Here is a 13,515-nt window from a genome sequence, read left to right as displayed (position 1 = left end):
TATTTCTAGAGGCACAGTTCTGTTGTATCCATCCTTGAAAATAATGTATTATCAGGAGCGGTTCCGGTATAAGAACCGTCCTTCATAATACGTTTTCAAGAACGGTTTCATTAAGCCAACCGACCTAAAAACAAATTTACAGTGGAGGTTACTGTATTGCAACTGCCCATGAAACTTGTTTTCCAATGAGGCAAAACAACTATTTCCAAGATACATTTTTAAGGGACATTGGTTTAATCAAACCACCCCTGAAAATGTATTTATAAAGTGTGGTTACTGAACTGCCCCTGAAAACCCAGTTTTAAACTTTTGGAATTTGAAATTTCCTGGCATATTTGAAATCGTGTTTTCTCACAAAATTTCAGAGTTGAATGCAGTTGATTCAAATTAAATTCATACATAGTAGTGAACTAGTTAACTAATAAACAAATGGTCAACACAATATTTGTAGCATAATTTAATTTACATTACAAGCTACAAATTAACTTTAGTTCTGCTTCTGCCCCAAAAATGAAACAAAGGGATGTTCGCATGCAGCGCAAGAGCCTCAAACTTTGGATGTGGGATACTCTGACTCATGATCAAAGAATAAGCCACCTCACGAAGAACCTCCCGCATCAAGAAATTACAAAAATCATCTTGAACTTCTTGAATATCCTTTTGGTCAATTACACAAGAAGCCCTAAATGGTTTATGCTACACGAAACAAAAGGTGCAAAATTAGATACATCCATTTTAATAACATGTGCACATGATATTTGACAGATCGACTTACGTCTTTAGGGTTATTATAGTAATATCTATTGTTTCTCATACATTGACATACAAAGTAACCACAAAGCACGCTTTTTGGAGGCTACCTTGTGCAATGCAGGTCAGTGACATTCAAAAATAGTACACTAAAGGACTCTAGAAGACCCTAGAAGACACCACGTCAAAGCGGAGGTCGAGAACCTGCCAGGTGGGGCTAGCCACCCCACACCCATGCCGACTAGCCCCTCATCTAGGGTTTTGGCGGCACCCTTCTGGAGTATTCTTCCATAGCCTCCTAGGATGCATCTCAGTCGTATTTCAAGGTCGGTTTGATCCAAGGACTTACGTTGATCCTCTAGGGCTATATAATCCAACCTACACCCCCCTTGAAGCAATTCAAATCTTGAGAGCTAAAGAGCCAAAAACCCTAATTCATATCTCCACCAGGTTCTAGGCCAGCAATCAAGAAGATTAGTCCTTCATAGGATCTAGTCTTGTAATTAGAGATAGGGAGATAGAGTGAGAGTAGAGTTTTGGAGGAGTTCCGACCTGTCGGTGCTTCTCTGTAGCTGTATTCTATGAGATCAAGTTTCTTCCGGAGCTTGCTTCTGAGATTGTCTGGTAATCGACTTCTGATTTAAGTAAGCAATTTTTTATATCGTTCTTAAAGTTTGCAACTCTACTTTGAGTGCTTTGATCTTGGTATCTCCTTGATTGAAGTGCTATTTTGTAGTGTAAGTGTGGTGCTTAGACTAAGTTACTTGCAATTGCCCCTATTTTCTTGATTCGGTGGTAGTTCACGAGGGTGACTTTATAACTTCGTTGATTGCTCTGTAGTCCATCTCCCATTAATAGTATTTGGTAGGTTTTTTGGTGCTTATATAGAAGAAACTCTGATTTTATTCTTTATAAGACATCGTCTACGATAGAACGATAGAAGGCAAACTTATAGAGATTGGAACTAGACAGTTCTTAGTAGTCTCCTTTATTTCTTCTATTATCTGATCTTGGTTGTGAAGTTAGGTTAAGTTATAGAACTTGAAATAGTCTCACCTAGTGTTTCTTTGGGTTTGATATTAAAACTAGATTAATCTTGATGAATTGCTACAACGGTGTAATATCTGTGCGCTTGCAGATATCTATATTTACCTTTGTGCATGTAATTTATACCATCAGCTATAATGCAGCCATGGACGTTTGCATGGCAGCATTGGTGGCTCTATGTCCCCAATGTGTGGCCACCACGACTGTCTAATTCTCTAGACCGGCTGCGTGGTGACATGTTGGAGTCCTAGTCGAGTTCGCTAACCCTGTTGGAATTACAGCATGTTCCCTTATTGATGAAGGTGATCAAGGCCCTCAAGGACCAGGGTCTAAGATAAGGCCGAGGGTGATCCACACCCTAGACCGTCAGGTTCTTCCCTTGAAGATGAGGCACCACCTGCAGTGGGAGTTCTAGGGCACGAGGGACCCCTACAATCGAGTCGAGCATCCTCATCTAGAGGAGTAGCTACAACACATGGTGATGACAACTCTAGGAGTGTACCTATAGAATCATGGCGAGGGAGAGGCTGCGGAGGCCATCCACGCTAGCCATCCTCCACCGACAGACGGACCTCTCTCGCCGGCGCGGTCTCTTACCCACCAGCTCCCCCCTTCGGAGGTGGATCATACTAGTACCATTGTTCATGTGTGTAACAAAACACATATCGTTTGCAGAATATACCGTATTTCATGTATACTCAACAAGAGTGATGCTGGCTCGTGTACTATTATACCCCTTTATCCTAAATTATAAATCATTCTAAGAATCTTAGAGAGTCAAAGCATGTTAACTTTGACCAAATTTCTATGATAACATAATAATATTTATGATACCAACTAGTAATATCTATTTGATGTCATATATCTTTCTATGTTGATCAAACTTAAGATGCTTTAACTCTCCAAGGTTCTTGGAATGACTTATAAACTGGGATAGAGGGAATATCGAGTAAATGGGATAAATACAATATGTGCATACTAATGAGCATCAATAGTAAGCCACATCCCCACATCTATATAGTTTCTGAAGCAATAGAGTAGTTAGTGGACGTGCCGTAAATATTACTTTTTGGTACTCCATTTTTCAAATATTATTGGAGATGCTCTTGTAAAGCAATTGCACATATAAAAAGATCATTGCGTTTGGTGGGCGAGGATCTCCCGATGTGCTTTCCCTAATTGTGACATCAATTTTGTACTTTTCTATGGATGGCTATAACTGAAGCCATATAAATCAGTGAGAACAGATTAGTTCTCATCCGTTCTTTGTGAAGCTGCCAACAAAGCATGAACAGAGCATCAGGTATTTCTTTAAAACGGTCATGTCCTAAAGCAGTATTCTCTAGACACTCAACCAGTCAAGGAAGAAAAAGTTTATTATTTTCTGACTTGCCTAAGAAGATCTTCTTCTTGAACTCAATGCCCAGGGACTGTCTTACCCCTGCGGGTCGAGTTTCTTTTTAAAAAAGCATGTATGTGCCAAACAATTAACAACCTACTATAAAAAATTGCCTAGGCATCCACTCTGCTTTTCCACTGGTGGATTAACTTATAGACCTCGCGGAGGGAAGTGGGATTGAGGGGGCCTGGCACCCGCAACATTTCTATGCCCCTCATCCCGCAGAATAACATTTCTTAGGCCAGTTTCATTGGAGAGTTTCATAGCGTTGTTTCCAAGGTTGCCATGTCATATCAAATAAAATGAAACTGGGATGAAACACCCACTCTCAATGGAGAGTTTTATTCCATAGTTTCATAGGCATTTAATTTCAAGACTCATAGAGAGTTGGTAATCGTGCCAAGAGAGTTTCATCTAGATGAAACTCATTTCTTCTCTCTCTTCTTAAATACACTGCCATGTCATCTAAAATGTCTATGTGGCAGCCTATTTAATGTGAATAAAACTCAGATGAAACTCCCACTGAGACTGGCCTAATGAGCTTTTTGATATTCCATTAGCTAGTTAACAATATTGTTTGTACTTAAATTGGTGTCTAATAACTACTCAGAAAAAATTGGTCTCTAATAGCATCTTATATAATTAAGAATTAATATTCTTATCATTTTCTTCATCTCTTTTGTTCTTTTTATTATTGTCTACCAGTTTCCTAGTTCGACCTCACAAAGCACTCCCTAATTTTAGCTTATATTAAATGTAATTAGTGCTTTCTTGTTTGCTCTTTCTCCGAATTGATCTACAATAGCATTTACCCTCCTTGGAATTGAATTCATTCATTTATGCACATATTAATTAAGCTAATATAGTTGTATATGGAATATATTTGTATACAGTGGCGAAGCCAGAAGATTATTTCAGGAGCCCGGGCAATTCTCATTAAGCAAAAATATTTAACTATAGAATCACAGAATTATATATAAATATAAAGAAGATTTCTTTTGCATTTTGGTGAGGAGCCCGGCCGGCCGCCCGGGGTGTCTGGGCGGTGGCTCCGCCAGTGTTTGTATACTATTGTTAGCCATGCTAGGGAGATACTTATATGTTGTATTTTCTAGTATATAGTGGAAGCAAGTTGAAGAGCATACTATAATCAGTTGGAGAGTAGAAATAATATAGCATAGTGATCTATAGAATCAATTTTCTTCTCTTACCTTATGAATTTGAGATAGGCTTATATAGTTATATGTGAGCTCTGCAAAGTTGTGGAATCTCAAATTTCAAATCAAATAGCCTAATCCATTAAGTAGATTCCAGTTCCTCCAAAATAAAAGCATTCAAACTGGCCCTTATATTATTTGGGATTAGTTTTTCTATTATCTTATCTTCTTTGTTCCTATTATTATCGTGATTCTTTTTTATGGCTTATGAATTAAATTGATCTAGTGAACGTTAGAGGTCCAAGGCTAATCAATTTTGTTCTCTTTTTTTCCTAAAATATTAAGTATTTTTTTTAGTTTTTAGACTTCGTTTGCATTGTGACACAAACATAAATTTGGTTATTACGTATACTGGCAGAACCGTACCACCGCCTGACGACCCTGGGCAACCACTCGAGCTCATCATCAGTGAAGTGCAAACGTATTAAAGAGAAACCCAATAGTTTTAAGATAAATATTTCTGCATAACAAGCTAGAATGGTTTTGGTTTCTAAATGTTTTTTTTGAACGAATGGGCTTCTAAATGTTACTGGCTCCGCCACTATGTACACTCTGGCCGTGGCAGTGTATGTATTATTCATCATGTACATTTTTTGTCGGTTTGAAGTTGAACGCCCCTACGGACTACGGTGCCCTTATGTATGTTCAAATCCGAGCTCTGCCTCTGGTGGGAACTGTTAGGTTAAAGACCACTTGTGGTAATCCTTTTGTTGTACAGGTGGTTTCTTAAGAAATCCACCATGTAAATGTGTCGCATATCAATGACAAATTTGATAAACTGCTTGTGAAAACTATTGTCGAACCTCTGGCTCTGCCTAGCATGTGATGTATTTCTAAAGGACGTATCTGCCTGGGAAAATCAACATAAAAATACATGTGTGATGTATTTCAGACAAGGCTCAAGTTCTAGATCATTATTGGCAGTCCAAAATTTGTAGGATTTGGTCTCTATGGCAGAACCTGGAAGATTGTTAACCAGCAAACTTCTTTGTTATAAGTTTAGAAGGATATCACACTACTGTCAAGCCGTAGTTTAGATTATTGATTATGCATAGGCTATGTTTGATTCAGGATCTGGAAAGTGGTTATGCTGCGAAAAGCAGAATGTCAACCAAATTGGTAGAGTTAGAGCTACTTCTCTAGAAGCGGCTGGTTTCGTGTAGTATAATTTTCACAGCACCTTGACCCTGCTTTTGGCTTTCAACATGTGCTTCTACAAATAGGTGCAAATAGACATACGTCTTTCTTTTGAAAATCCTGAACGTCACACTGTTGCTATTGGTATGGGACATACATAATTATATATATTGAAACCTAATAAGAGCTAGTATAGACTTTTACTGAAATTAATATGTATAATCTATCATTAAGGCAAGCAACCTGCATGCCCTTAAGAAATAACATATGCATTGCACAAGCTGTAAGGTTTAGTAGTCCTACTTGAATTTGTTCCATCCATTAAAAATTTTACCATGAAGTATGTGCTGATGCTAAAGCAAGGATGCTAGAATGCCAAGTTCCATCCTCCTTTAAAAATTTTTACCATGAAGTATGCTGATGCTAAAGCAAGGGTGCTAAACAAATGCGCATTGTAATGGGAATCAGTTCTCTCTTTGACTATATAAACAATCTCGTTCAGAATTTATGACATACCGTTATGATCATGGGCACTAGAGTAGCTTTTGTGGTAGCAATGATCCTAAGGTCCATATACGGAGGCATGCATATAGTAGCCAAAGGTGCCTTTGATGAAGGGATGAGCACATCTGTCTTCGTTTTCTACAGGCATGCAACTGCTATTCTGTTCATGGTGCCAGTTGCTTTTGTGCTTGAAAGGTATGTAAAACAAGTTTTCTAACTTAGTTTGTTGCAAGGAATCATATATGGATGATTGAAATGAAGCTTCTTTCCGCAGGAAAACTGCTCCAGCACTGTCATACAAAGTCTCTCTGAAACTATTTGTGCATGCATTCTTCGGGTACGTTTCAAGTGGGGTTATATTATGGACTTGTGTTGTCTTCTTATGAATTGAATCAGTGTGTTGATCTGAGTGCTTGAAACATTTCAGGCCACCAATCTAAAAAGTTGCTTGAAACAAATCGGCATGAGTTCTCGGATTAAAATTTCGGTGCGTGTGTTTCATAATCCTCAGGAGCCCAAATAGAAATATCTGTATTTGAACATATTTCTATGCGTGTACACTGTAGTAGGCCGTCTTTCATTTTTCTTTGGCTTTCAGGTATGCTGTGAGACAGATGTTAGCACAGGACTTCTTTTAAGTTGTCTAGCTAGCAGCAAATGTTAGGAGTGTTTTTTGTCACTATTGGACACTCAGCAAAGGCCCGAGTTTGTTGAGTGTTTTTTGACACTCAGCAGAAAATTTTTTTTTGCCCTCCAAACTTTTTCTGTAGTCTTCATAGAGTACCTGGGACTACATTTTCAAATTTAGCACATTTCTCGATGTGTTTGCTATATTTTAGTTAATTTATTTCGTTTAATTGAATTTTTTTAGATAAGTCAAATTTGAACAGCAAGTGCTTTGAATAGTGGAATTAAATGAATGAAAAAATGATATTCATGTTATTGAGTCTAATGTGAGGCCGTTTATAGGAACAAACCTGAAATTTTGAACATCTTATTCATGACACATGACCATGACCTTGGCACTTGGTAAAGCTGACATCACTATGACACCCACTGTCATGGCAACTTTTCTTTGCCAAGTATCAAATGGGACATGATAATTTTTTTATCGAGCACCCTTTATCAAGTGCAATATGGGTTTTGCCGAGTGCCCCAAGCACTCAGCAAAGAGCCTAATTCCAATAGTGTTAGAACCGTTAGCTCACCAGTAGGAAGGCCTTCAACACATGATAGGAAGACGTTATCACAACGATGTAGCGATTAAAAAACACTAACGCGACTATCAAACGACATCCTATAATGTTTAAAGCTGATACACAAGGGTAGAGCTAGGGACATTGCTGTCCAGGAATTAGCCCTAACCTTGAACAACCTACCTGCTGTGGCCCACCATGCTCCTAGTGGAGGATGACAGTCCCCTAAGGCACTTGTTATGAGAAGCAGGCATCCCTGCTAACACAAGTCACCAACATGCACACTACAGGCGCCCCATTCACATGTGCAGCCACAGTAAGACATCCCCAACACTAGAGAGCAGCAACCCCCGGCACATCCTGGGGAGCGACAACATAGCCGCCACCTCAGAGAAGGCCCGCACAACACCATGAGCATAGACGCCATAGCGCATGACTGCTAGGAAGCAGACAACAATAGCCGATAGGGAGCGGCAACAACCAACAAGATCCAAGCACAAAAGAGCTGGATTGTCGGTCACCATCTACCCAGGCCGGGCCAGAACGATGCTGGCAAAGGCACCCAACACAGCACCAGACCTTCCAGCCATGGAGGACCGCCACTGCAGGAAGCCTGCTGGAGCCCAGGCCACCACCAGATCCAGGTGAATCTGGGCAACAACGCATGGATCCGCCCAACCACAGCATGGATCGGCCATCCACCAAGCAGAGCACAACCTGGACAAAGGGAAGGGGATAGGGACATGGAGAAGAAAGGAGAGGAACATAGGTGGAAGGAGAAGGAGTAGGGGAGGGGCTGGTGCAGTGGCCACCGCTAACTGTTGCCACTACTGTGGCTGTCGACTGAGCATGTGGAGATTGTGGGAGCTGTGGTCGCCTCACGTGTCACCTCTCCGAGACATGAGGGGCCATGAGTATGTTTTATAGTTATATATATATATATATATCTACTACATAAATATATACTCATGGTCTCTTTGGGCGTGTTTGTTTCCTTGGATTTTCCCAGCCTAATTGGACTAGGAGGACCAGGTTACCGGAGGGTAGGCCCAACAAGTGCAATGGCTGCTTGTTTGGCTTCATTTCCCAACAGAGCCTCAGACACCGAATTGTGTTTGTTTGCATGGATTGCTAGATGTGGTGACCTTAGGCCAATATATGGTAGAGGTACCCTGCACTCATTTCATTGGGACATTCCATCGAGCATCTGGTTGGCATCCAAGAAGAGCATGCTCACTCCTCTAGCTCTTCTTCTACATCAGCAACACCTCCCTCCTACCACCTTACAACCACACAACAACACAACAATGGTGGGCAATGACCCCATCGCTGGTCGAGAGTCGCTTGGACGAGGTGAAGTGCACTGTGGCGTAGGCCCGATCGAGGGCTCCAGCGCCCGTATCATTTACGTGGTCGCCGTCGCCTCCGTCAAGGACATATCCGACATGACCATTGAGCTTGACGAGGAGGCCTGCCCCCATGTCAAGCCCAATGTCATAGATGGGGATGGAGAGGAGCGTTGGAGACTAGCACCGCAGGCGAGATCTGTGGGCATGGCGGGTATCATGTGGAAAAGGCGGCAACCATTGCTGCTTCCATGGTTGTCTCTGCCCAAGGGCTCTGCATGGACTAACCTCTGCATCGGGACATGCCTTGCCCTATTTGTTGCTGCCTGGGCCATCAGCGCGTTCATTGAGAAGAAGCACTACGGTGCCGGAGGGGTGAGGATATGGAAAGGCACCAAAGGTCATGATGCGCATGTGAACTATACATGACCATGCAACCCGTGGCCCAGTGGCCCGACCCATGGCCTGATGATTTGGCCCGGCCCAAGGGACCAGGCCGTGCTTGGGCTGCCACATAGGCATGCGGTATAGCATGGGCACGACCCGTTCCAATGGTTGACCCGGTGAAAATAAACTGTTACTGTAGTTGTGACTTGTATATATATACTGTTAATTGTTATACTGCTGAAAATGATGAATATTTGGTGAAAACGATAAAATATTTCAGTATTTGGTGAAAATATTGACGAAAATGAGTTGTTGTTGGCTTGATGTACCAGCATGGCATGAAAATAGGCTCACGGGCCGTGCCTTGGGCCGAAGGCTAGGCACAAAGCCCGTAGAGGCACGGCCTGACGACCTACGACACGACCCGTTGGACATATGTAGTGTGAACAGAGCAAGCCAGGCCTACAAGAAAAGAAATTCCATTTCGTTTTTGGGACGTAGGCTCCATGATGCTTTAATCACCATGCGGCCTAGGCTCCCGAAGTGTCTAGGCAAACAAACACGGACAACTACACCGCCAGGGCGTGTACCAAAAGACCGAAACAAACGTGCCCCGAGCGTTGGTCAGTATACCACAAGTCCACTGCTACTATGATAGCCTCGGCTATGGTCTGTGGCAAACTGGTGTTGCATTGCTGATCAGCTACTATGATATAGCGACCTAGCAATTGATATTGACACTAGGAAGAGCACGAGCAGTACCTTGTTCTTCCTCAGCCGCAACTGCTTGATCAGTTGGCAATCCATCAAGCAAAGGGTGATTGCTTTATGCAAAGTAGAGTATGTTGTTGTCACAATCGTTGCAACTTAAGCACTTTGGCTAGCTTGGCTGCTCAGTGGATTCCATGGAAGGAAACCAGAACTAGTCGAGCTAAAGGTGGACAGCTAATCCACTTTAATGCTAGCCAAGAACCCTTTGTTTTGTAGAGGCCGGATTTTCATATCCATTATCTAAAAAAAAGAACCCTTTGTTTCAAGATGGCAGAAAGCACATCTTAAATTCATTAGGAGCTACTTGGAGGAAGGGAGCTCTAGTGCCGATTTCATTGGCACTTAGGCCTAGCTCGCTGACATACTCACGAAGGCACTTGGGTGAGCTATAAGAACTAGGGTTGGAATGGTCCAAATCAATCCAGCATACAAGGATCTAGGAGAGAATTGTTAGTATAATCCTTGTGTTGTTTGAAATAGTAGGCTATCGTTCGTTTTTCTTAGGTTTTCCTAGGTATGCCCCATGATGGATGTTAGCATGAGGCATTTTAAGATGTCTAGCATCAAATGCTAGGAGTAGTTTTTTTTTCTCTTGTACAAATCATGTCGGCTCACAAACTGAGCACCCTTAGTATAAATATGTCTCCTCTACACTCCTCTCTGACTAAGGTGCAGCCCCATACCGAGCTGACCCTGTCCAACACATATAGACTCGCGCCATATCTAGTGTTATTCCCCTTCTAGCATACACCTCTGCAGTTCTACATGACAAATGAATACAAAGTCATTTGTCCTGTTGGTTAAAGTTATAATGTTCGTTAATACTTCATTTTTTGTTTGTATTTTGGACCTAGAGTTAAACGTATCCATTTAGAAATTTTACGACCCTGTTAGTCCATACAACCCCTTCAAGTTTTGTAGCTAAGATCTTTTGATTTTTTTTGGGGAAAATTGTGAATCAGATTAAAAATTTTAGGAAAACAAAAACAATAAATTCTTATAACTGCCAATAGCAGTAAGCTACTGACCAATAGGGTGAACAGGTTCATTTGTTTACTCCTATGGGTTATTTTTAGTAAGCATAAGTTATATGTACCCCTTCCTATATTACAATTATATGTGACTTTACTAATTAGGATCCATCTGGTCATATTCCTTTGAAATTTCTAAAAGTTTCACCTTATAGACGATAGATCTTTGCCAATGTCCTATGCTCCATTGTATGTTGAATAAGATAGAGGACTTTGTGCTGTTTCAATTATAGTGGCAATCAACCATTAAGCTACTACAAAGAAATAATTATTTAATTTATGTTAAACATGATATAGATTATCAGACTGATTAATAGTTTATGTGAAAAAAAAACATCTTGTAAATGGTAATAATTTGCTGGGTTGTTGTCAATTGTGCCGATAATTCTATTTGCAGAGAAGTAACCATTTTATATATGTTTTATTTAAGGATTTCTGGTTCTATAAACGTATACAGCATTGGCCTCAGTTATGCTTCAGCAACATCCTCATCTGCAATATCAAACGTTCTGCCAGTAGTAGCTTTCTTTTTTGCGGTTCTTTTGAGGTAAGGGTCTCTATTTTCACACTTACTCCAGTAATATGCTCACAACGACAGGCTAGTTTCGATTTGAATAGACATATTTCTATGAAACCATGCATATATTTTTATGAACAAAAGTTCAACTAGTTTAATCAAATTTTCATGTCCCCTGTTCTGTATCTTGTAGGATTGAGTCTTTGAATGTGAAGAGATTCCAAGGAATTGCAAAACTTACTGGTATAGTGCTTTGCCTTGCTGGCGTCATTGAACTTGCATTTTACCAGGGGCCTGAACTGAAATCTTTCAACCACCACCGTCTTCTTCACCACATAAGTAACTCCCATGCTGAAGTTACTGCTCCTACAGTAAGAAGTTGGTTATTAGGAATTTTCCTAATGACATTAGGCACTGTATTTTGGGCTCTTTGGACAGTACTACAGGTACTAATCTCATAACAGAAAATGCAGCAGTACTCTGAGGTCGTGCATTCTGTTTGTATCACATTAACTACTTTGTTCTCAGGGGCCTATGTTGGACGCTTATCCATCCAAGCTTCTCAACACAACTCTCCAGATGGTTTTTGCAGCTACACAGAGCTTCTTCATTGCCCTTGCGGTCGAGAGAGATTTTTCACGGTGGAAGCTAAAGCTGGATATAAGTCTTATTGCCGTGCTTTACTCTGTAAGCGAAATAAGTCTTGCCTATTGTGTCGGCCTGTGTGCTGTTTGTGTCTGGCAACAGTCAGTTGTTACCTGATATATGAAATGTCTAGATGAGATTTTCTGCTAGATGCATCTGATGGGGATGATAACTTGCACCTGTTTATCCTGATGTGCCAATCGGGTCGTATTGAATTTCAATTAGAACTAACTCTAGCTTTAAGTCACAGCAAATCTTTTAGGGCCGTCAGAACTTTACATTCATCAAATATATTGCTCCATCTTGGCGGATTAGAACATATATTGCACGGGATAGTTCAACTCTCATGGGAAATAAATTCGTTCTATGTCAGAGTTTTTAAACCAATTTATCTTTGATTATTTCAAAGGAAACCTCAAGGCTGCATGTCTACTACTAGATCTTGAAAACTCGAAAAGGCTATTCTCAGAATCTAACAATAAAAACATACTTAAGTGTTCATTTTCATATGTTTTCTTGTGTTTCCACTTGCCAGAGGGATCCTTGGTATGAAACAATAAGAATATATATGATGCTGACTTCTCTGAAACTTCTGAAAATGGTACAGGGCATACTTGTTTCAGGAATTGGATATTACATGCAAGTATGGGTGATTGATAAGAGTGGACCGGTTTTCTTGGCCATGACAATGCCGATAACTCTGCTTGTCACAATAGTTCTGTCTTCATTTCTTGGCGAAGCAGTTACCCTGGGAAGGTGCCTTTATTTCCTTCTGCTTCCCAGTCTACTATTGTCTTCGATTTTCTGCTAACAACGATGAATGCTTCACAACTTTTAACCAGAAATTTGTCATCAATTCTGTAGTGTCTTAGGTGGAATCATCATGGTTGGAGGTCTCTATTGTGTTCTTTGGGCAAAGAGAACTGAGCAAGTAGTAGATGTCATCAAGGAAGAAACAGCTGCTCCAGTCCAAGCAACACAAGTTTAAATGAAGCTAACCATCGTAGCTGTGTCAAAAAATATTTTTTGGCCCGACTCTCAAAAGTATGTTTTTTCACTATAATATGACGGTGCGTGTCAGTTTGATCGGAATTAGATATTTTTATGTTTGCATCTCTTATGTCAGGGTTGTAACGTAACGTCAATATTAATGATATTTGGTTGAGTTCTCAAAAATAAGCAATGATATTTGATTGTTCAAAATTAACTGAAACAAATTAAACCTTTTTTTCACAGAAAGTCGTGCTCACAGATGCAGTCCAAAGTAAGAAAAGTTATCATATAATAACAAAAAATACTTATTGATGTTACAACAGTAAGAGGACGGACAAAACTTAATGTTTCTGCTGCTGTATTGGAGTAGCCAATTCCAGTTCATGGGAAAAACATTATGGCAATGGCAAACTTTCTGGAACTTCAAAAAAAAAGCTCATTCTGGTGGAGGGACATTCTAAAGCTTCTAGGCAAATACAAGGGTATGGCCCAAGTTAATATTAGCAATGGAACTACTTGCCTCCTTTGGAATGACCTGTGGGAAGGGGAACTGGGGAAGTACCCAGTCAGAAATT

At 40.5% G+C, this 13,515-nt stretch overlaps 1 protein-coding gene across 1 annotated transcript; it reads left to right on the top strand.

The window, feature by feature from the left end:
• LOC8060740 (WAT1-related protein At5g64700) lies at positions 6,107-12,935 on the top strand. The gene is made up of 7 exons (XM_021453325.1): positions 6,107-6,248; positions 6,322-6,391; positions 11,216-11,332; positions 11,496-11,748; positions 11,831-11,989; positions 12,555-12,703; positions 12,812-12,935. Exons 1-7 carry the CDS (start codon positions 6,107-6,109, stop codon positions 12,933-12,935), a joined length of 1,014 nt encoding a protein of 337 aa, XP_021309000.1.

This window comes from Sorghum bicolor, chromosome 2 (genome assembly GCF_000003195.3).
Source record: "Sorghum bicolor cultivar BTx623 chromosome 2, Sorghum_bicolor_NCBIv3, whole genome shotgun sequence".
Lineage (NCBI taxonomy): Eukaryota > Viridiplantae > Streptophyta > Magnoliopsida > Poales > Poaceae > Sorghum > Sorghum bicolor.
Note: the sequence above shows the minus strand (reverse complement) of the source record. Positions and strands in the feature narration are given on the sequence as shown.

Excerpts from the sequence above, each read along its gene's own strand:
- LOC8060740 (XM_021453325.1), top strand. The coding sequence starts at position 6,107 with ATGATCCTAAGGTCCATATACGGAGGCATGCATATAGTAGCCAAAGGT. Across the intron at positions 6,249-6,321 it reads AGTTGCTTTTGTGCTTGAAA|TCCGCAGGAAAACTGCTCCA; the intron begins GGTATGTAAAAC and ends ATGAAGCTTCTT. Across the intron at positions 6,392-11,215 it reads TTTGTGCATGCATTCTTCGG|GATTTCTGGTTCTATAAACG; the intron begins GTACGTTTCAAG and ends GTTTTATTTAAG.